Here is a 20,105-nt window from a genome sequence, read left to right as displayed (position 1 = left end):
CCATAATTTTTTTTGGAATCAACGCAGTAAAAAGCACCGAGAAATGTAACAAACGGGTATCGAGGAACGAGACATTAAAGGAACAGAAGATCTTTGTTTAGGAGAAATAAAGACTAGAAAGAAACTTTGGAGAGGTGATGGAAATAAATGAGGAAAATGAAAAGAGTGGAGTTAACAAATAATGTATGAGAAGATAGAATGGTTGCATCTAAATTGCATAAATTGAACTGAGCTTCTTCGAACAATCATGTGTATTTTCTGGCGACCTCGTTTGAGTGACACGATGGAAGTTATTTCAAAATGTTCACCGAATTTGTTTCCTCATACTCATGATGATGATGTTTTTCTTTTGTATAGTTTACAAAACCAGTGCTCGCCGAGGGGTACTATCTACAACTGGTCACTCAACCAATTACGTACTTTCCATTAATCTACCGTCCAAGAGACCAGAGAATCACTGGGTTGTACGGGGAGTCGCCATGCTGTGTCAACTGGATGACTAAAGGACCAGGACCAAGCAATGTCTCTCCAATACTAGTCTAATGCAAAGCAAATGGTAGTCCAACAGTACTTCACTAGTCCAATGGTAGATCAATAATGGGCGAAGTTTAGCCCAATGTTAGGCCAATGCTACTACACTGATAGTCCAATGCAAGTCAGGTGTTGCTTCACAACCCCAATGGTAGAACAAAAAGGGCCACTTTTAGCCCAATGTTAGGCCAGTGCTACTACACTGATAATCCAATGCTAGTCGAATGTTGCTTCACTAGCCCAATGGTAGAACATAATGGGCCAATTTTAGCCCAATGTTAGACCAGTGCTAGTTCACTGATAGTCAAATGCTAGTCCATTGTTACTTCACTAGTCCAATGGTAGATCAATAATGGGCGAATTTTAGTCCAATGTTAGGCCAATGCTACTACACTGATAGTCCAATGCTAGTGTAATGTTAGTCCAATGCTGGGCATTGCTAAACGTAAGACTAATGCTAGACCAAATGTTACTGCACTGCTATTCCATCGCCAGCTAGTCCAGTGACAATCCAACATTAGATCAATGCTAGTACATTGCTAGACCGACTCTGCGACGTATTTTCTACACTTATTTATTTCTGTTTGATTTTCGTCTTTGAAACAACCTTGAACCGATTCATAAATTATTCTTCTTTCTGTGATTATCAGAAATGTATTGAAATCGGTAATCAGAATTTAAAGTTTTAAGGATATGGAAACAAACAGACCGAATTTAAAACTAAGTTGAATTATTTCGGTGGCTGGTCTACAGTTGCATTTGGTTAGAGGAGAAAGTTAGTGACAGCTTTGTGAAACAACTGTCCATCTCCGCTGACGTGTGAAGGTCAGATGGTTTACGTGGCGCTTCCGGCGTAAGCAGTAAGGCCGATCCCACGCCAGCTATACATCAAGCACATGTTATTCAACAATAACCAAGACATTCTTTGCACCTTTCCAGCCATATCAAGCTTATAAAATACTTGTTGACTGACTGGGAGATCCGGACTGTTTCGTTTTTCTAATTCATGGTGCACAGAACTCTTGAGAACTGGCTGTGCTCGGTCTATACGCCATGACAGCTTGATTGTTATATTTTCCCATCCGGCCCACCCAGTCAGTAAATAAGTGCGTGTTTTTGTATTCGTGTACCTCGTCCCCCCAAATTTTTATTTATGTTCGACATCTTTAGTTGTTTTTTCAAACTTTCCGCCATTCAAAGAACATTATAAAAGTTTAGTTGTATGATTTCTTTTAAGAACAAAAAGTCAAGAAATGCAAAACTAGAAAATTTACGCCAAAACTCAAACAACCAAGATTGCATCTCATCTGAGGCATTGTTTAAATCATTTGGAAATGAGAATTTCTTTATTACGCGCACTTTAGAGAAGGTAACGTATTTATCAACTGAAGAGTTTCAGATACTTATGGTGGCTCGTAATAGTTTAGTCAGAATTAGATAAACCCGTCTTTGGTGTTTTATCACAGCTATACTAATAACGTTGTGGAAAATATTTTAGTACAAACTTGTTACAAATGAACAAATTGAGATCATTGTGACGTCAAAATTCGTTGCCATGGTAACGTCATTTGAGGTCAAATATACCCTATTTTGGACCTTTTGAGGCTAATAACTCAAAAAACTACTCGGTGAAAGTTCTTGTTTTTGATATATTTATATTAATATACAAAGTTGTACTAAAAGTTTAACCTCAACATTATTAGGGTAGCTGTGATAGAATGCCAAAGATGGGAATATATAAACCATTACGAGCCACCTTAAGGCAATTATTACATTGCTGTTCGACTGAGAGCCAATCAATTCAACAGCAGTCAGTCTGCACAAGAAATAATTTATTCCATTTATGCATGTATATATTTATATGATTCAAAGTCAAAATACTTCTATAACAAATTGGTGTAGTAGAGTAATAGTTAGCTGAAAGATAATATAATTTCCTATCACATATATTTCCACGCCCACTACTTAATTCATTTTTAATCTTTCATATTAAAATCACGCTCAAAAATTAATCAACACCGACTGTTTGTGGTCTGCGGTATTTTTGCGAAAGGTGGAAATTTTATTTATTACATCAGGTTACAGTCGAAGCTCTCGTAAGCAGACACCCTCGGGACGCAAAGAAAGTGTCCGTAACTGGAGCTGGCCGCTTACAAGAATGGTTTTCGTAAGCGGCCACTAGAGGTGTAGGGGATAGATGGCCGCTTACGGGAGCTTACCCAGCTAACAACAACAGGACGGACGTGGATGACGACAAAACAACACTGAAATATGGTACTGCATTAAATTAATGTAAACATTGTGATGAACGGCGATGTGAAGTTGATTGATAAAAACTAGATACAGAGGTTGTTAATAGGATTTTCTTTGGGGTGTCCGCTAACGGGAGCTTAAAAACAAAGAAAACAGTCCAAGTCGTAATCTCTGAAAGTGTCCGCGGCCGCTTACGGGAATGTCCGCTTACGAGAATGTAAAAATACAGAGTTTGTATGGGAGTTAAAACGGGGTTTCAAACAAGGCGACCGTAAGTAGAGCTGTCCGCTTACGAGAGTGTCCGTTAAGAGAGCTTCGACTGTACTCCAATCTCGTCCCCAGAGGCCGCGATCCTTCTGGCCTGCGCCAGGGATCGGGACCTCTGGGCTATTCTGAAAAGCCGCCACAAAGGCGTCTGAATCTGGCTGTTGAAAATCTTGTTCGTTTCACCACAATCTCCGGCGCACGCGCATGATCAAACCGGAACCAGGATTTCCTGGTTCCGGTTTGGATTCGTCCAGAGCCGTTGAGTTTCCCGACCGCTGGTCAAGGGGAACGCAGGCTCTGGGAACGAGATTGACTGTACTCCCAAACGACGCGATATGGAGCATGCGCAGTGCGGACTTTGTAGCAAATTCATAGCAAACGCATTAGGTCTGTAATGCACGTGACCAAATTTGAACGTTTCGCCACAATTTTTCAAATGGAACGGGGTTTAAAGTGAACTTTCTTTGAATGATTTTTCCGAGAGCCCATAGTGGGGTCCTTGGTAGGGGTGGGGTAGGGGAGCACTCGAGGGAAACACGCCAAGAATATGACATTTGAAGCCGCCTAGCTCGCGTAAAAAATAAGTCATGTAAAGCCTTCGTGATCAAACCGTGATTGACAGTAATGTCAGTAATTGACTTACTGTTCCCCATGCCGCTAAAAAATCCTAATTTGCCGGTGATCCAAATCGATCCAAGTTATAATCCCCCCTCCCCTTCTTTGCTAATCGGGAATTATCGCGCTCCCATCGAAAAACCAAGACCATTCTTTGAACTCATTGCCTTTCTTTGGCATTATCTTTTTAAACATTAAAAATCAGTGACACTCAACTCGCGGGTTTTATAAGGCCAGTTTTGAACTTTGTATCTTTCCGCACGTATCGTGCGGGTCTGAGGCCGACTCAGGACAAGCGATTGTGGTATGATTTGTGTGCACTGGTATATGAACACTCTACTTCTTTGTTTTAGAAAGATAAGAAAAAGTGAAAATAAAGCGACACGGAGGAAGGCGGGGAATAGAGCGAATGATCTTACAAGCGATGAAAGTCACTGCACCGTGCTCACTTACAGATACAGTATTTTCATCGCGCAGCCAAGATACCATGTGATTTAAAGCGAACAGTGAACAAATAAGCGCTCAAGGTAAAGAAAAAAAAAAAATTATTGCAGGCATACAAAATGACTATTAAAAGTTCAAGCAAGCAAACCGTCTACGATCTCCTACCGGTATACGTTGGATCAACTGAGTGATCTAATCGGTTTGACAAAAAGAAAACTGAAATTGAAAAGCAGAGACCGATACAACGTAGAATGAGAGAATTAGTTTTGTACTATATTTCGGCTGGCCAAAATGAACTCCTTACGATTCGATCTAGTAACTGGGAAATGGGTAAAAATTATTTACTGATATATATGATATATATGGAACGTGCGCGAGGTCTGGACTACAGTAATGCCACTGAGAATACCCTACTGAATAAAGTTATTGCAAGTTCACCTAGTTACTCAACATCAAACGGCGTATGATAAATTTTTGTACTTTGTAAAAAGAGCTTTAGAAAAGCATTTTTGCAATACAGTATCAATGATAAAAAAAAAGAAAAGTTCCAAAGCTATTGCCTAACTGCAATCTAAAATAGAGTAATAAAATATACTGACAGTTTTTGTTTACTGACTGCTTAGCAAGATTATTTACAAAAAGAAAATACAGGCTACGTATTTGTTTGCAGTTTCTTTGTTTTGTTAAATATAATAAATAATGATGAAATTGTTAAAAAACGCATTATACATTAAACGAAGTCTTGATTCTTTTAACAATATCACATAAAACCAACAGAATATGATAAAACTTATGAGCTAAAAATTTTAAAAAAGCTAGAGCTATATAAAACATGAAAAGTGAAGCTTCCTTAAACTGAAATTTTCTGAAATGACTAAGACAACATGAACAAAGCCTTTTAATGAAATGATACCAATATTCCAATCTAAAGATCTAAAATGATTTCTTTACAACTTCTCCTTAATCAAGTTATCGACCACCATCTGTACGGATCCTGGGTAGGTATAACCAAACAACTCAAAGTCTTCTTTGTAAATATTCCAGAGTTGTCTTATCCTTAGCAGTGACAGGGTAGAATAGTAATTCTTCACTAAAGCGCTGGTGTTGGTTGGCCGCCATTCTGGAAAGAACACTTTTTCCTCCAGTTTAGTCTTCCTTAACATGAATAGTGCATCATCTACCAGTGTTTCATAATGGCCGACATAATCGAACTGTATGTGGCATGGATGACATAACTTGTGTTGTTCACGCCAGTGCTCTTGAAATAAGCCGCCCTCCCTCCAGCGAAGAACCAAATAAGTTGCAAATTGTTCGAAGGTTGTGTTATCAGTATTAACATCGATATTAAGACCGCTACGTTTGGCCAAAACGTCTCTTATTGCCTTACGGTAATCTGTCCAATAATTCTGTCTTCGCTTGAATTTTCCCCAGAAGCAGTCTCTGTATGCAGATAAAAGTCGCTGAAAAGGTTCTCTTACGAACATGAACTTTTTGTAGGTCTTGAGAATTTTTCTTTGGTCTTTCGTTGTATAATTACTAAGAAATTTCAGTTTGTCCTTAGTTTTCTTGTGGACGCCATTTGTAATGTTGAAGCCCTCTAAGTTGGCCAGTATTCGCTTCCAAACTGTACAGGCTACCTTAGGTACCGAACAGTACACAAGTTTATACTTTTCCAACACAATAAAGTTTGACAAATCAAGATCTTTTTCACTTGAATCTTTTCCATATTTAGCACAATACTGTTTTATCTGTTTTGTTCGTTCGCTTTGCTTGGAAGTCATTTCGATTAAGAATTTATCTTGAAACACCTGCAATAAAATATAAAAATATCAAATTACTCATTGACAAATGAGGGAATAAATATTTTTTGGTTATTTTTTTTTAAAAATAACTGAGTTCCCGGCTTAACTATAGATTAGCGATGCTTTTTTTTAACGATTTTTTTTTAAGATTAGCGATGCTGTTAACCGTCAGGATTTATCCTGAAGAAGGCGAACTCGCAATACGCACATGGAACCGCGCACATGACATCTTTACGCAGCCTTCACACGACAAAGTTGGCAAACTCAAGTTGGTGTGTGTGTATAAACGACACAATAACAGTTGGCAAACAAACTGTAAACAAGTTGGCAACTGAACTGTTGGTGAGAATAGAGACAAGTTCGATTTGTCGCCAACAGTTGGCCAACTTGTTTGACGTTGTTGCGTCGTTCACATAAACCAACTTGAGTTTGCCAACACGAGTTAACCATTAGTTTGTCGTGTGAGTGATCGCGTCATCCTCGAACCCATTTAATACCGTATTGTTTTTGATTGATACGGCGACGATGGAAAAAAAAAACTCACCTGATCATTTGCTCATTTATGTATCTGATCAACGTAATAGCAATATCAACAAAATCTGTTAATTTCTCTCGCATATTTAACACTGTTTGAAAACCAACAAAGGAATGAAAAGTTTGAATAACACGAAGGTTTACAAAGAACGATCTTGAATTCTTCAACATGGTCGCCTCGCGACACCAAACTTCTTACTTGACAACGATAGCATTGTTGGGTGCTCCTTAAGTAAACAATTTAAAATTCCTTCAAGAGCTACAAACAGAAAGCTAGACAAGAATATCGGGCATTTAAATGAAATCGGAAAAGAAAAATTATGTTTTAAGAAGTGAAATGCTGGCTACGAACTACAAGAAAATCAACAAATTAACTTTTACATAGCCGGGGTTAGACATGAAGGGAACTTCGATTCGAAAGAAAACTTTGCGAGTTGTGCAGATTAACTAGGTTTAGGGCTTTACATTTAGAGAAACCAAGGTCCTGAAGATCAGGCTTGGCGTGTTGATAACACCACAAATTTAAGTCATATTTAAAACAAAATGTTAACTAAATTTCAGTTGAAGACTCACAAAAAAACACTGCCGGCCCGGCGAAACAGAGCTTTGTCAAACTTTGAATAATAAACAAACGCAGTCGTGTAACTTAATGTAATCTCAACATGAGTTATAGTTTTCTGAATGGTTCGAGTCAATTCATGTGCCAAAAGGCTGTTTAGTATTGTGGTCGGTGATAAGGTCTATAGTCAAGAAATAACGAGAAATGATTAAACTTACTTCTACAACTTGATAGTTAAACCTTTGATCCGTCTTTATTAGCCACGCCAGCATGGAAAGCAGAGAAATAAGCATGATGAACATTGCACCAAGCCGCATGGGACTATTCCCAAGAAAACTTCTGTTCGCCATCGTAATATTAAACCCTTAAGTGCGTTAAACTAAGAGATAGAAGAACGATGCTTAAATCTGTTGGGCTTTTCTAGATGCCGTCAACAAGGCGTTTAATATTCACCGCTTTTGACAGTTTTAAGCTATGCTTCACAAAACAAACTTTAGGTAATTGCGCCGCGAGAAAGAAATGTAAATATTGATTGTCGGTGGTTCAGTGTATAAACTCAATGACTCCTGGAATTTTTCGGAAACAAACACATTTTTGACACTTTCTAATCAGTTCTAAGCTAGTTCAGTTCTAAACTACTCATTACGGCATTTTCACCATGATAGCGTGCCTTGGTTTCCACCGAAATCTAGGACCAGCTAACAGTTTGAGGTTAAATAGAATAAAGGAGAGTACGAATTGCTGTAATCCCATGACTGGATATTAAAGTCAATGAAATATACATAAACCGTAGATGAAAAGCACTATATTTCGGTTTTATTGCAGGTGTAAAGTCCAATTATATAGGAAGAGACTATATGGGCTGCTGGAGCGTTTATTTAAATTTGGAGTACCTATCCTTTATTTTGCACTCACGTAAAAACTGTTGCAGCTGACGAGCTCAAAATTGGCAAGTTACAAGATAAACTACTGCGCATTTGTAACTTTTGTGTGTCACTAAGTCCATGATACGTTACAATGGCAACACAGCTAATTTTAAATCAACCAAAAAAGTGAATACTTTATGATTTAAGAAAATTCAGTCGGTAGAATATTTTTATCTTTTGTGTACAGCAAACATTAACACGAGGAAATTCTGACATTTAAACATTGAAGTATTTAAGTTTTCACTATTTTATGTTTTTACGTATGGTCCCGGAATGTTAAAAAATCCCTTTGTTAAATTCCAGGTTCTTTTGTAATCAGCAGTTTTCTGCAAAATTTCTTAAAAATCTAATGACTGTTTCGCTGGAAATCGCGCCTTTCTGGTAGGACATCGCCAAAATGGAAGTGTGTATTTCAGTATAATACGTTCAAGAAACCTGAAACGTTTAGCTTTTTAATCATGTCAGAAAGGGTGTAGCGTTTAAAACGTAGGGGGACCATCGTTCTCCAAGCCAAGCACATACCCCGGGGGGGGGGGGGGCACATTCCTCTACTAAAATTTCCAAAAATGTCTTTAACAGTGTCCGGTGTATCCGCATTCGATTTGGGACAATGAATAACTAGGCTGTATAGACGATCCTGCTTCATGGTGCTTTTCGGGTTGTTCATTAGACGTCGGAGGGCAGAAAATTTATATCTGAAGTGGCCAATGCCACAGGTAATGTCAGATACAATAGGGAGCTTTAGCAACGACGACGGCGACGCCGAGGACAACGCCTGGTGCAAATTGAATTTATATTTTACTCGAGATTCTCGCAATTATCCAGAGGTATTCAGTGTATCTATTGGTTTAGGAACTAGCCCAAGCTGAATATGTAAAGAAAGCGTCCATCCCTAAATAGAAATACGGAAATTTAGCTGTCTTCGTTCACGTTCTCCAATATACGCAGAACTTGGTCATTTCACGTTGTTTTTTCGCAGAGAACGGCCAAGAAATGTACAAGGATTGAAAACGCACCTATTGTTTAGAGCGTACTGAATAGCAGGATAGGACCCCAAATCCTTTCGATTAAATAATAAATTCATGGCACAACTGTTAATATGTCTACTGAACCTAATGCACAAAAGTAGAATCACTGATATTTGCCAAAACACCGTCAAGTATCTACAAAATTTTTCAAGCCGTGGCAGCTGTTGTTTTCCATGAAGCAATTTGAAGTAATAATCGCCTTAACAATGGTTGTTTAGAAACAGTTAAACGGCGTGGGATCAAAATAGATTTTACTGTAATTACAAAATAGCAGATCTACTATATATAAAATGTAATTTTGCCTAAATTTTACTACCATATCAGTTTAAAACAGTTAAGTTGAACTAGTCGCGTAACTTGAAAAAGATGACAAATGATTTTATTAGCGGCAAGCTAATTTTAAATTTCTTGAAGCTTACATGTAATGTAAGGTGTCGTCAATTTTGGTCTTGCTAGTTGAGACGTTTGCATGGAGTATACATTTGATACCAGAATCGTATTCCGTTCAAATGTTTTTTTCAACTTTATTTCAGCTATAAGGTTATCCAAATAAAATTTGCTGAAAAATTTTCAAACGTAATCCGAAAGGTTGTGTCGTCGGCAAATTTCAAGCACACAAGAGTACTCTTTGAAACAAACACAAAGATGAGGAAATGGACATATCTTAAGCTCAAAAATTTTGGCACACGCATTATTTTTAAGGATATCTTTTCAAGGAAACCGTCAGCAGAACGCAATAGATCTTTTATTATAATCTACAAATTCCTTGCTTAAAAAAATTCACGGCATCTACAAAAGTTCAGGAGCAACATTATCCATAAAATTGATAAGTTTCTCCGTCGCTTCAGGTTTTGGAACGGAAAACATAAAAAAGAACAACGCATTTTAAAGTAGCCAATAGAAAAATCAATACTCACATGCCCATTGTCTTGTTAAAAAAATAAAACCCACACACAAGAAATGCTGTTTTCTGTTTTGATTAGCAAACTGCACCGCACGTCTCTTCTGACCTATATTGTAACAAAATTGTCAACGGAAAATGGCGAACGTTTCTCTGTCTTCATCCACGAATTCGTCTGACCCAGATATAGAAGAATGCCATCATCTGCAAGGTCTCGTCTGGCATAAGACGTACCTGACAGAACACACGTACAGACATCTTGTTGTTTTAATTTGCGTTAATTCTTTGGCAGTCGTCTTCACGATCTTGTTGAACGCGCTGGTCATCTTTGTCGTGACAACAAGGCGCCGACTGCAGACCAATTCCAACATCCTCCTGGCGTGTTTGGCGGGAACAGATTTGCTGGTTGGGCTGACTGTTCAACCCATTGGTATCGCAGGACTAGCTAAGCGAGCATTCGGCATCCAGCCATTTTGTACAGTGGAAACGGTATTCGCCATAGCCCTCTTTGCATCATGGTATGCTTCGTTGAGTCATCTTGTGTTGATCAGTATCGACCGCTATATTGCTGTAAAGGATGCCTTGAGGTACCGGGAAATTGTCACAAGACAGCGGATAAAAAAGGCTGTACTTGTGGCCTGGGCCATTGCTGTGTTTTTTGTAAGTCAGGAAATTATTTTGGCAGTAATAGAAAGTGGAACTAAAATCTACTCAGTATATTGGATTTTGACTTGTGTAATAGCTGTTATTTTCGGCTTGGTTTACATTGCTGGTATCTGTTACTGCTATGGGTATATTTTCTCAGAAACACGGCGACAGAAGAAACGGCTGCAAACCGAACAGTTGCCTCAAGAAGAAGCTAAAAGGATAAAAAAGGACAACAAAGCAGCCCACACCCTAGCTTTAATTTTGGGTGTGTTAATAGCAACTTACTTTCCTACATTAATACTTGTTCTATTGGCAACTTTTTCTTTTGTCAAATTAAACCCATGGGATAGAACGATATTTTTCCTCTGGACCTCGACTTCCATTTTATTGGGTTCCGTTTTTAACCCTATTATTTACTGTTGGCGAAATAAGAAGCTGCGACGCGCTTTTCTTGAGATTTTTCATGTAAGACAGCCAGAAAACAGAGCACCAGACATTGAGATGGTAGAAATACAACGCCATCGACCCGAAATTCAGCCTTCCGCTTGTGAGGCTTTTTCAATGGCTGCAGTAAACCAGGAACCAGTTTTGCTGTCATTCAGTAATCTTAATCCGGACGAAATTGTACATATCGAGGAAATGGATAACTAAATCTTGTAAATATTGCAATTGGTACGCCCAACTTTAATGTTTACTATTTTTCTCTTATTGCGAATTAAGGAATATCGGTATCTACAAAATGTTGTTAAAGATGGTACAAATAAATGTGTGCAGTTCTGTAAAATTGTGCTTGTTTTGTTTATTTACTTACGGTATTTTTTAAGTGTAATAAAAGTTTTCTAGTAAGCAAGCCTAGATTGGGAAATAAATGAAAGGGCTGTTAAAAGTTTATAACGCATTTCGAATAAATTACTGTAGATCGTTGTGAAAGATTGGGATTCGCAAATGTATGGTAGAAGGGCTTTCAGGCCAGGTGTTTGTGTACGGAAACATGAACAAAGGCAACTGAACTGCAACTTTGAATAGTCGCTTTCATCAGATGTCGTCCAAATTCTAAAATCTCAATTTTTATCTTACTGAGCTGTTCTTTACACATAAAACCCTATGCAAATTTTGGCATCGATTCAGTACTTCGTTTAGGAGATAAAGAATTTTTGAAAATTGTCATGTCCCGGATGAACGTGTTTCTTAACTGTCACAAAAAACGGATCTTTTTATGAATTTATTTGCTGCCAAATAAAAATGTTTATGACTCCTACCCACTTCTTTTGTTAATAGTTAACAAATATGGTAAGCTAGGGAAGAATGGCAGTGCAGGGTTCAACCAGAGGGGGATAGAGTGTATTTTGTCTTCAACGAAAAATAGGATTGAGCAATAGTCACAAGACTATCTTGTGACCTTACTAACAATAAAAGTTTATTGAGCAATAGTCACGAGTTGAGACGGAAAACTACATAGCTTCATTTCCATTGAGAGCTATAAGACGTGGCATGTTCATCGAGTTCGTCCTCTTTGTCTCCAGTCCTAACACTCTGCGAGTTCAACCCTCCTCCACCCTTCCTCCACCTCACCTCGTATAGTTTTATTTAGTTGTATTGGGTATTTTGATTCGGGCCTACTTTTTTTCTCGTGCCCTCACCTTTGCTAGAGCTTTGCGAACAAAAGAATCGTTGGTAATTAATTTTATTTGACTATGTAGGTTTTAATCAATAAATTGGCCACCTCGTGTGGCCAAAATTTATCCCAACACTTGACTGGTTTACATTTTTTTAGCACTCTTTGCAAACAAAGCTCAGCAGTTGACCAAATAATTGACTATAGCTTATTCATAAATTAGTATTTAATTGAATCTGGGAAAGGAGACATAAATCGCATCTTTCAATTTTCGGACGTGATCATAATTTAGAAGTGACCTAAAAATGATTTAACTGAAAGCGAATAATATTAATAATAGAATCTACTTTACTGATTGTACAGTCTATGACCACCACATTATTTTCTTGAAATCGTTTTCGGAATAATTCGTTTGTGAAAAACTAAACAGGACTTATTTCAAAAAGAATATGCTGTTTACGCATTTGTTTGTGGTTTGTGTTTCGTCCCTACTCCCATGGGTCAAAAATTTACTCCAGAAACTTCGCAAGACTAAGCACCAGCATTTACAACAAGGACTTCCGGGTGACTTCTTGGGTCCTTTGGAAACCAGATTGAGCAATGATTGGTCAACGGTTTCCAAAGGCAACCAGTGATGACAAATCAAAGCACACATTGCTTATCCAAAAAATCAAAGAAATCCTTGTGGTAAATACTGGTGCTCAGTCTCTCCGAAGTCTCCTGAATGGCGAATTGTCCTTTACTTAACCATTATTAATAGGTCGCTAACAACATGAGCTAACCTTTTTTAAAGGTATCAGATATAATATTAAGATAAACTGCTATGTAAGTTCTTTAAAGCTTCTCCTTAATCAAGTTGTCGACCACTATCTGCACGGATCCTGGGTAGGTATAACCAAACAACTCAAAGTCTTCTTTGTAAATATTCCACACTTGTCTTATCCTTAGCAGTGACAGGGTAGAATAGTAATTCTTCATCAAGGCGCTGGTGTTGCTTGGCCGCCATTCTGGAAAGAACACTTTGTTCTCCAGTTTAGTCCTTTTTAAAATGAATAGTGCATCATTTACCAGTGTTTCGTAATGGCCGACATAATCGAACTGTATGTGGCATGGATGACATAACTTGTGCTGTTCACGCCAATGCACTTGAAATAAGCCACCTTCCCTCCAGCGAAGAACTAAATAAGTTGCAAATTGTTCGAAGGTTGTGTTATCAGCATGTACATCGATAGCAAGACCACTACGTTTGGCCAAAACGTCTCTTATTCCCCTCCGATAGAATTTCCAACCATCATGGTTTCGCTTGAACTTTCCCCAAAAGCAATTTCGGTATGCCGATAGAAGTCGTTCAAAAGGGTCTCTAACGAACATGAACTTTTTGTAGGTCTTAAGAATATTTTTACGGTCTTCCGTGGTATAATTACTTAGAAGTCTCAGTTTGCCTTTAATCTCGTCATGAATGCTTTTTGTAACGTTGATGCCCTCTAAATCGGCCAGAACTCGCTTCCAAACTGTACAGGCTACCTTAGGTACCGAACAGTACACAAGTTTATACTTCTCCGATACAATAAGATTCGACAAATCGAGATCGTTTTCATTTGAATCTTTTGCATATTTAGCACAATAGTCCTTTATCTGTTTTGTTGTTTCGTTTTGCTTGGAAGTCATTTCAGTTAAGAATGTTTGTTTAAACAACTGCAATAAAACAAAAAATAAATCTGTTATTTATTTGTTTAGTTGAAGGAATATCTATTTTTCGATCAGAAGCCTGACTCTGAGAAATAAAAAAATCCTTTAAGGTTCTTCACGTATCTCCAAAGATCTAGACGAGGATCTTAGAAGATCATGAGGATCATATAGATGATTCTTGAGAATAACCGCTAGACATCCTGCCGTGAAGGGTCTTTAAAATGACTATGTCACGGATTATACCAGATTTTTAAACAGCCAAAATTTATATTTGCGTCACAGGAAACCTAAAAATAATAGTCCATTTTTATTAAAAATTGCTATATTAGAGCACTGAAACTGTTAACGAGCATCTTTGGCTACGGATGGCTCGGATGAAAATGGTTTGCAACTTGAAAAAGTAAATAAGTAAGTTGTTTCCGCGCGTCTTCAAAAAAATCGATATTTTTAGCCGTAGCTTGATTTGTATCCGCAAATTAAGGTTATATCTTCCCTTAGATGTTCAAAGATACTGTTTTTTATGGGCTAAGTTGTCTACTACTTATTTCAGAACAGTTTAGACCAAAAATATGCAAAATCCCCGTGACATAGCTCCTTTAATAAGAATCTTCAGAATTCCCGCCTACCAAGAGGGTCCTGAAGGGGGGGGTACCAAATCCCATTTCTCAGCCCAAATTTTGCCCAAATCCCATTTCCCAGTCTATTTTCTGTCCAAATCCCATTCCCAGTAGTAAAATTCCCAGTGTATGGAAAACCGGACTTAAGCGTAATATATTTGTTGTTTTGATTGTCCTAAATGTAGTCCACTCCCTGAACTCTCTCTTCGGTGAACCCAGGTAGAGGCGTCGTTGAGCGAGTCCAGAAATATTGACCTGCATGCGAATTCTCAGAAATCTGTCAGCCCCACCCCCCCCCTCCCCCCCAAAAAAGGGGGGAAGCTGAAGAAACCAAACCATAATCGACAGCACCTTTGGAAACGCACGCACAGATGTTAAATTTAAAAATTTAGTACTTGTGGGTTTAATACCTATTCATTACGGAGATTCATTACCGTGGAGACAGAAAGAAACCGGCTGGGTTGGGCTGCTGTCGCATCGACGGCGGACCGGGATGGATGGCGCAGTTTTCTGGCCGGCCTCAGGAGTCCTCATGGGCCCGATGAGGATAAGTAAGTGGGTAAGTAAGTATTACGGCTTTAGACAAAGGTTATGACAATTTTTCTTGTAGATGTCGCGCTTATTTGTTGCGTAGTTGAGTTTTTCATTTTAGCAAAACTATTTTTACCCTAGCGCACACGTTGCATGTAAGAAACGCCACATGTCTCTGTGGTTTTTCATTGGTTTGTTTTAAGCATGCACATGCATAAAACATGCAAGTTATCCTAGACTGTCCCCGTCTCGCACCTGGGTCGCAGAAGAGATAGTTCAGGGAATGGACTATCCAAAATCATGTTCTGCTAGTTATATTATCACCAATACTGTTGAGAACATCACTTTTCATTTGTTCGTTTGTCTTGTAGAAGATGATAGAAATTTTCAGTAGCTTTAACTAAAGCTATCAAGTTTTTATCCCTTACTTACCACTACCCTGTAAAACTTACTATCACTTCTTTTAAATATTCCATTTGTTCCCATGCTCAGTCAGCAGTTCCGCTGAGTAATTAAATCACTTACACGAAAATTGATCGATGCTTGATGGACACTCGTGCAGAGTAGTGGTTTCGTTTCAGATTTAATTTTCAGCGTTTTAACTGTCTATGCCGGACTTTAAGAATATTATAGAGCGCAAAATATGCAGGTTTCGTCATGTACTGACATGCTTCCCATTCCCATTTTTTGTTTCCGAATCCCAGTCCCAGTTGCCTAAATCCCATTTTCCCAGTGAAAATAAACGCAAATCCCAGTCAAAATAGGCAAATCCCAGTTCCCATTTTACCCCTTCAGGACCCTCTACCAAAGATCTTCGAGGATATCAAGTTCTTGCAATGGTTGTGCCAAAACATTGACTGAGGATCATGGAAGGGTATTGCAAAGATCTTTACTAATGCGAACTGAACCTGTCGTTAATTTTCTCGCAGTGTACTAATAATTAGTCGACCACATGGCATTTTCTCCGTCTTTGACACAGAGCTGGTATTACTTGTCTTCACTTACAAAAAACCGTAAAAAATATCTTCTTGTTGCCAATTGTGTAACCTTTTTGATTTGATGTAGAGACGAAGTGATCCTCTCACCCACTTTCTTTAAATGGACGTGATAAACGCTCGGTTCCTTAGACAAAACAAATGACTTTTAATTGTTTAAAATCTTCTAAAGGGAACATGATTTACCTTGTAAACATACCTTATGATAGTCAGACCTTTGATCCGTTTTCATGACCCACGCCAGCATGGAAAACAGACAAGTCAGCATGAGGGATATTAATCCCAGTCGAATGACACGAGAACGTCTGTTTATCATCTCAATACTGATCAAACCCTCAAAGTGTATAAAACCAGGAGATGCAGGAAGATTGCTTAAATCTGCACGGCTTTTCTGGATGGTATTAAACAAGAAAAATTCGGAATTTTAGAGTCGTAGTGTCACGAGAGAAAAATGTCGAAACACAAATAGAGAGAGACTAAATCAGAACCAAAGAGTACTACTGGTGAACTTGCAAATGAACAGATTACGAAAAACCGGTTTTTATTTGAGTCAGTGATGTTCTAGCCTGTTCCAGGCTCTCGGTAGTTGGGGGAGAGCGAAAAACGAGTGCGAGCAACAACAACAACAACAACAACTTTATTTGCACCCTATACATTCAATTAATTAACAATACAATAATAAAAAAATAAAGTAAAGTGCATGGCTGCCCAGAATAACCACGATTGGCTAACAAGATTGGGCAGCCATACTTAGTTTTTATTACAATAATTTATAAAAAAGGTCAGGTATACTTAACATTTACATAACAAACTACACAACACACAAACACAGAAAAACAAAACTAAGTAGGCTTAAAGAAAAATTAATGGAAAAAAAGATGGAAAATGAAGTATACGGACAGGTTAACTAGCAGAGTTAAATCTAGAGTTATAAATATATGAAAGGTTCAGTTAATAGCTTGTAATAGCGAGCGAGAAAAATAAACGAGCTCGCCTTCTTCTTCCTCGTTTTTTCCTCGCTCGCCCGCGTTTTTCGCTTTCTCCTTCAACCACCGAGAGCCTGGAACAGGTTAGTGATGTTCAGTACAGGAATATTGTATAACGTACCATGCGTAGTACCCATTAAAGTTAGTAAACGTACTACTTATCTGATCTAACGCAAGTGTTATGAGGCAATTTCTGAATTTATCAGGAATTCAGCGTCAGTCGCCAAAATTCTAATTTCTTCGTATTTTGCCCATTTTGCCCAAATAACCTCTATACACTCTTTTTTTTTTATAAGAATACAGTTTTTCCGACCCAGGCTGAATATTCTTATTTTTCTGCTGATTTTAAGCTGAAATATTCTTATGAACATTCTTAGAAAATACCGTTTGACATTTCCGTTTTAGCAAGTATTGGGTAATCAATTACAAGTTTTTGGTGTCCAGATCTGTATCGTGTTACATGGTGTACATGTACCATTGCTTTTCGTTACAGCCTGGCCGTTTTGGCTTTCAACAAAGCATTCCTCACAGAGATAAAGTGACGGAAATGAAAATACCTGATTTTGTTTCAACTAAAAACTATATTCTTTTCAAAAGCTCAGCCTCGGGTTTATTCCTTAAATATTCTTAAAAATTCGCAAATTTCAGCCTCGATATTCTTATAAACTAGATTCTTATAAAAAAAAAAGAGTGTAGTGAGTTATTTTTGAAAATACAATTCAAAGGTTCAGGAGCGCTTTATTTTTTCAAAATCCAAAGAAGTTCGAAAAAACGCCATTTTCGTGTAATTAGTAGACACAAAAGCAACGCAAAGAGCTTGGGGCAAAAGAACAATTTATTGAAAACTACAGGCTATACTAGTAGTAACAAGAAGCTTGAGAAGCTTGAGAAGCTTAAAATCGGGCGCTTAATAATTAGCTATCTGTTTTGACTTGAAAGGCAGGGTACAGTACAGTAAAAATCACTGGAAAAACAGTCACTTAAACCTATTCAGGCCGGGGGGTGGGGGGCGCTTTTGAGGTCCGCGCTGACTTTGGAAGCTTATAACTTTTTCAAGATTCAACCAAACGCTGCCAAACTTTGCGCGTTTATCTAAAATTTATCTCGCAATAATTTGGTAGGATTAGTTATTGTACCAGTAACTTGAAATCACCATGGCAACGTCATTTCGACAGGCTTGTTTTCCCAAATTTGAATTTTTCGTGTTTCTATTTAATAATGAAAATCTGGAATGTTTTCAAGATTGCATTATTACTTAATTATTACTTACTTAAAAAAAAAATAAAATACAAAAAAAAGTAAAAAAAAAATTATTGTTACTTAGTGACATAATGGTCTCAATTTATAAAAATATATTTCGCACAATACAAATAAACGATTGAACTAGACGTCTAGAAAATATAAATTTGTAACACTTAGCAAAGTGCAGCCTTTTCGCAATACCTAATAAAGGCGGGGTTTTTACCTGAAGACCAATTTTTCCAACGCTTTAGGTGGCTGACGCATTTCAGTATTTTCCAGCCCTTACACTTTAATGGAACAGTATACAACTCCTAATCAGGTAACTACTATTGTCAAGAAAATGATCACAGCTTATTGACCAATTATTAGGTATTTGTTTCATACCATTACTGTAATAGCAACTGGTGAAGAATAGTAGTACTGATCCAAAGTATAAGGGCTGGAAAACACTGAAAACCATTTCAGCCGCGTTTCAAGGAATCCAAAAAAGCTTTACTTATCCCATATATATTTGTTTTGCAGTATTTTGTTAATTTTTGGACGATTTTGGGGAATGTCTGGGAGGCGATAGTTTTTCTCAAAGGATTAGTAAAATTTAGACAAATAAGAAATATTGGAGATTTAATGTGATTTTAAAATTTGAATTTGAAGTTAGAAATTGGTGGCCGGACACCAAAACGTCTCCTGACAAACCGGAGTGCTCTTGCGAGGGGGTCAACTGTTTGGAGGTGTTTCCATTCTTTTCTTCAATCCCTTCTTTAAATCTCTTAAAGTTCCATTCAAATTCAGGTAGAACCCCACCTTAAGTTTTGTTCTTGTGAGAAAACAACAGAAGTCAAAGGTTGCGTGATATAACCAAGCATGGATTTTAATTCTCCCTCCCTTTCCATCTCCTTAGCCTTTCACCCCCACCAGTCCCTCCCTTTCTACTCTCATTCAATTTAATGTTTGTTTACATTTCCTACCCAAGTCAGTATCGTACTAATCTGTGCCAAGCAATCAGATAATAACAGAAATTTGCCTTAATTTTGATCTCCCATACTAAGACCTTAGAGTATAAACCGCTAATAAAACAAAACACACTAGATAATAATTCTCTGAGGTTATACACCTTGCAGTATTAACGTACTAACGAACTTGATAACAAACCCCATGTCGTACTAAGGATTTTTACTGATCAACATAGAAAATAAGTTCACAATGGTTTGTTCCCAAAACGTTTTTTACTGTACAGAGGGTCTGTATATTGACCTGTAACTTGTATACCGTATTGAAAAATTCAGAACGAACCGACTTCTGCCCGCTACCATGATATCATGTTGAAAAATTAGCTCGTTCGAAACCGTAGCAAAATCGTTATAGAGACAGACAAGATACAGCCGTTTACTGGCAGTCTTTGAAAATCCTGAATTTCGTCAAAATGAGCCAAAATAAAGTTTTAAAATTTCCTTTATCAATATGGTTCTTATCTTTTTATTCAATTCTATGAACTGCTTTTATGCAGTACTGTCCACAAAGATTTCAATTTCCTCAAAGTTTCGGGACAAATGGATACAAAATATTTCGTGCAGAATGTAATTTGATTAAGCGAATGTTTTCACGCAGGGCTCAAAATAACGGCCGGTCAACGGACAATGTCCGGCCAAAATGACGATTTGTCCGGACAAAATTTTGGTTCGGCGGTCATTTTGACCGGTCACATACACAGCTTTCAAATAAATAACACACAAAAAAAAATTTATTTGCAGTATTTCTTGAAATTTTACAGTAAAATAATAACATATCATAGCAGCTTGCAGTCACAAATTTGTAGAATACAGATGAGACGGTCACGCTCTGCGGATTTGTTAGCGGTTTGCTTATAAATAAATAAAACAGGAAACATCCACGTCTGTAAATACGCTAAACAGACAACGATGAAC

At 37.7% G+C, this 20,105-nt stretch overlaps 4 protein-coding genes across 4 annotated transcripts in view; 2 read left to right on the top strand and 2 right to left on the bottom strand.

The window, feature by feature from the left end:
- The window catches only part of LOC144653016 (dynein axonemal heavy chain 3-like), a 75,872-nt gene extending 74,211 nt beyond the window's left edge, over positions 1–1,661 (top strand). The window contains exon 97 of the mRNA XM_078512911.1: positions 358–1,661. Within this exon, the coding sequence (XP_078369037.1) occupies positions 358–503 (146 nt within the window). The 3' untranslated portion in view covers positions 504–1,661. The remainder of the gene's footprint in view (positions 1–357) is intronic.
- A 2,701-nt stretch (positions 1,662–4,362) lies between these two features.
- LOC144654517 (carbohydrate sulfotransferase 11-like) lies at positions 4,363–7,836 on the bottom strand. The gene is made up of 2 exons (XM_078514668.1): positions 7,224–7,836; positions 4,363–5,918 (listed from the first exon to the last, which is right to left on the bottom strand). Exons 1-2 carry the CDS (start codon positions 7,353–7,355, stop codon positions 5,058–5,060), a joined length of 993 nt encoding a protein of 330 aa, XP_078370794.1. The 5' UTR covers positions 7,356–7,836; the 3' UTR covers positions 4,363–5,057.
- Positions 7,837–9,998: 2,162 nt separating this feature from the next.
- Positions 9,999–11,159, top strand: LOC144655027 (trace amine-associated receptor 2-like). Its single transcript, XM_078515247.1, has one exon. It carries the CDS (start codon positions 9,999–10,001, stop codon positions 11,157–11,159), a length of 1,161 nt encoding a protein of 386 aa, XP_078371373.1.
- Positions 11,160–12,957: 1,798 nt separating this feature from the next.
- On the bottom strand, positions 12,958–16,220 carry LOC144653032 (carbohydrate sulfotransferase 11-like). Its single transcript, XM_078512943.1, has 2 exons — positions 16,155–16,220; positions 12,958–13,818 (listed from the first exon to the last, which is right to left on the bottom strand). Exons 1-2 carry the CDS (start codon positions 16,200–16,202, stop codon positions 12,958–12,960), a joined length of 909 nt encoding a protein of 302 aa, XP_078369069.1. The 5' UTR covers positions 16,203–16,220.
- Positions 16,221–20,105: the final 3,885 nt, after the last annotated feature.

This window comes from Oculina patagonica, chromosome 5 (assembly GCF_052425735.1).
Source record: "Oculina patagonica isolate OP01 chromosome 5, crgOcupat, whole genome shotgun sequence".
Taxonomy (NCBI): Eukaryota; Metazoa; Cnidaria; class Anthozoa; order Scleractinia; family Oculinidae; genus Oculina; species Oculina patagonica.
This window is presented reverse-complemented; position numbering and strand designations above follow the sequence as displayed.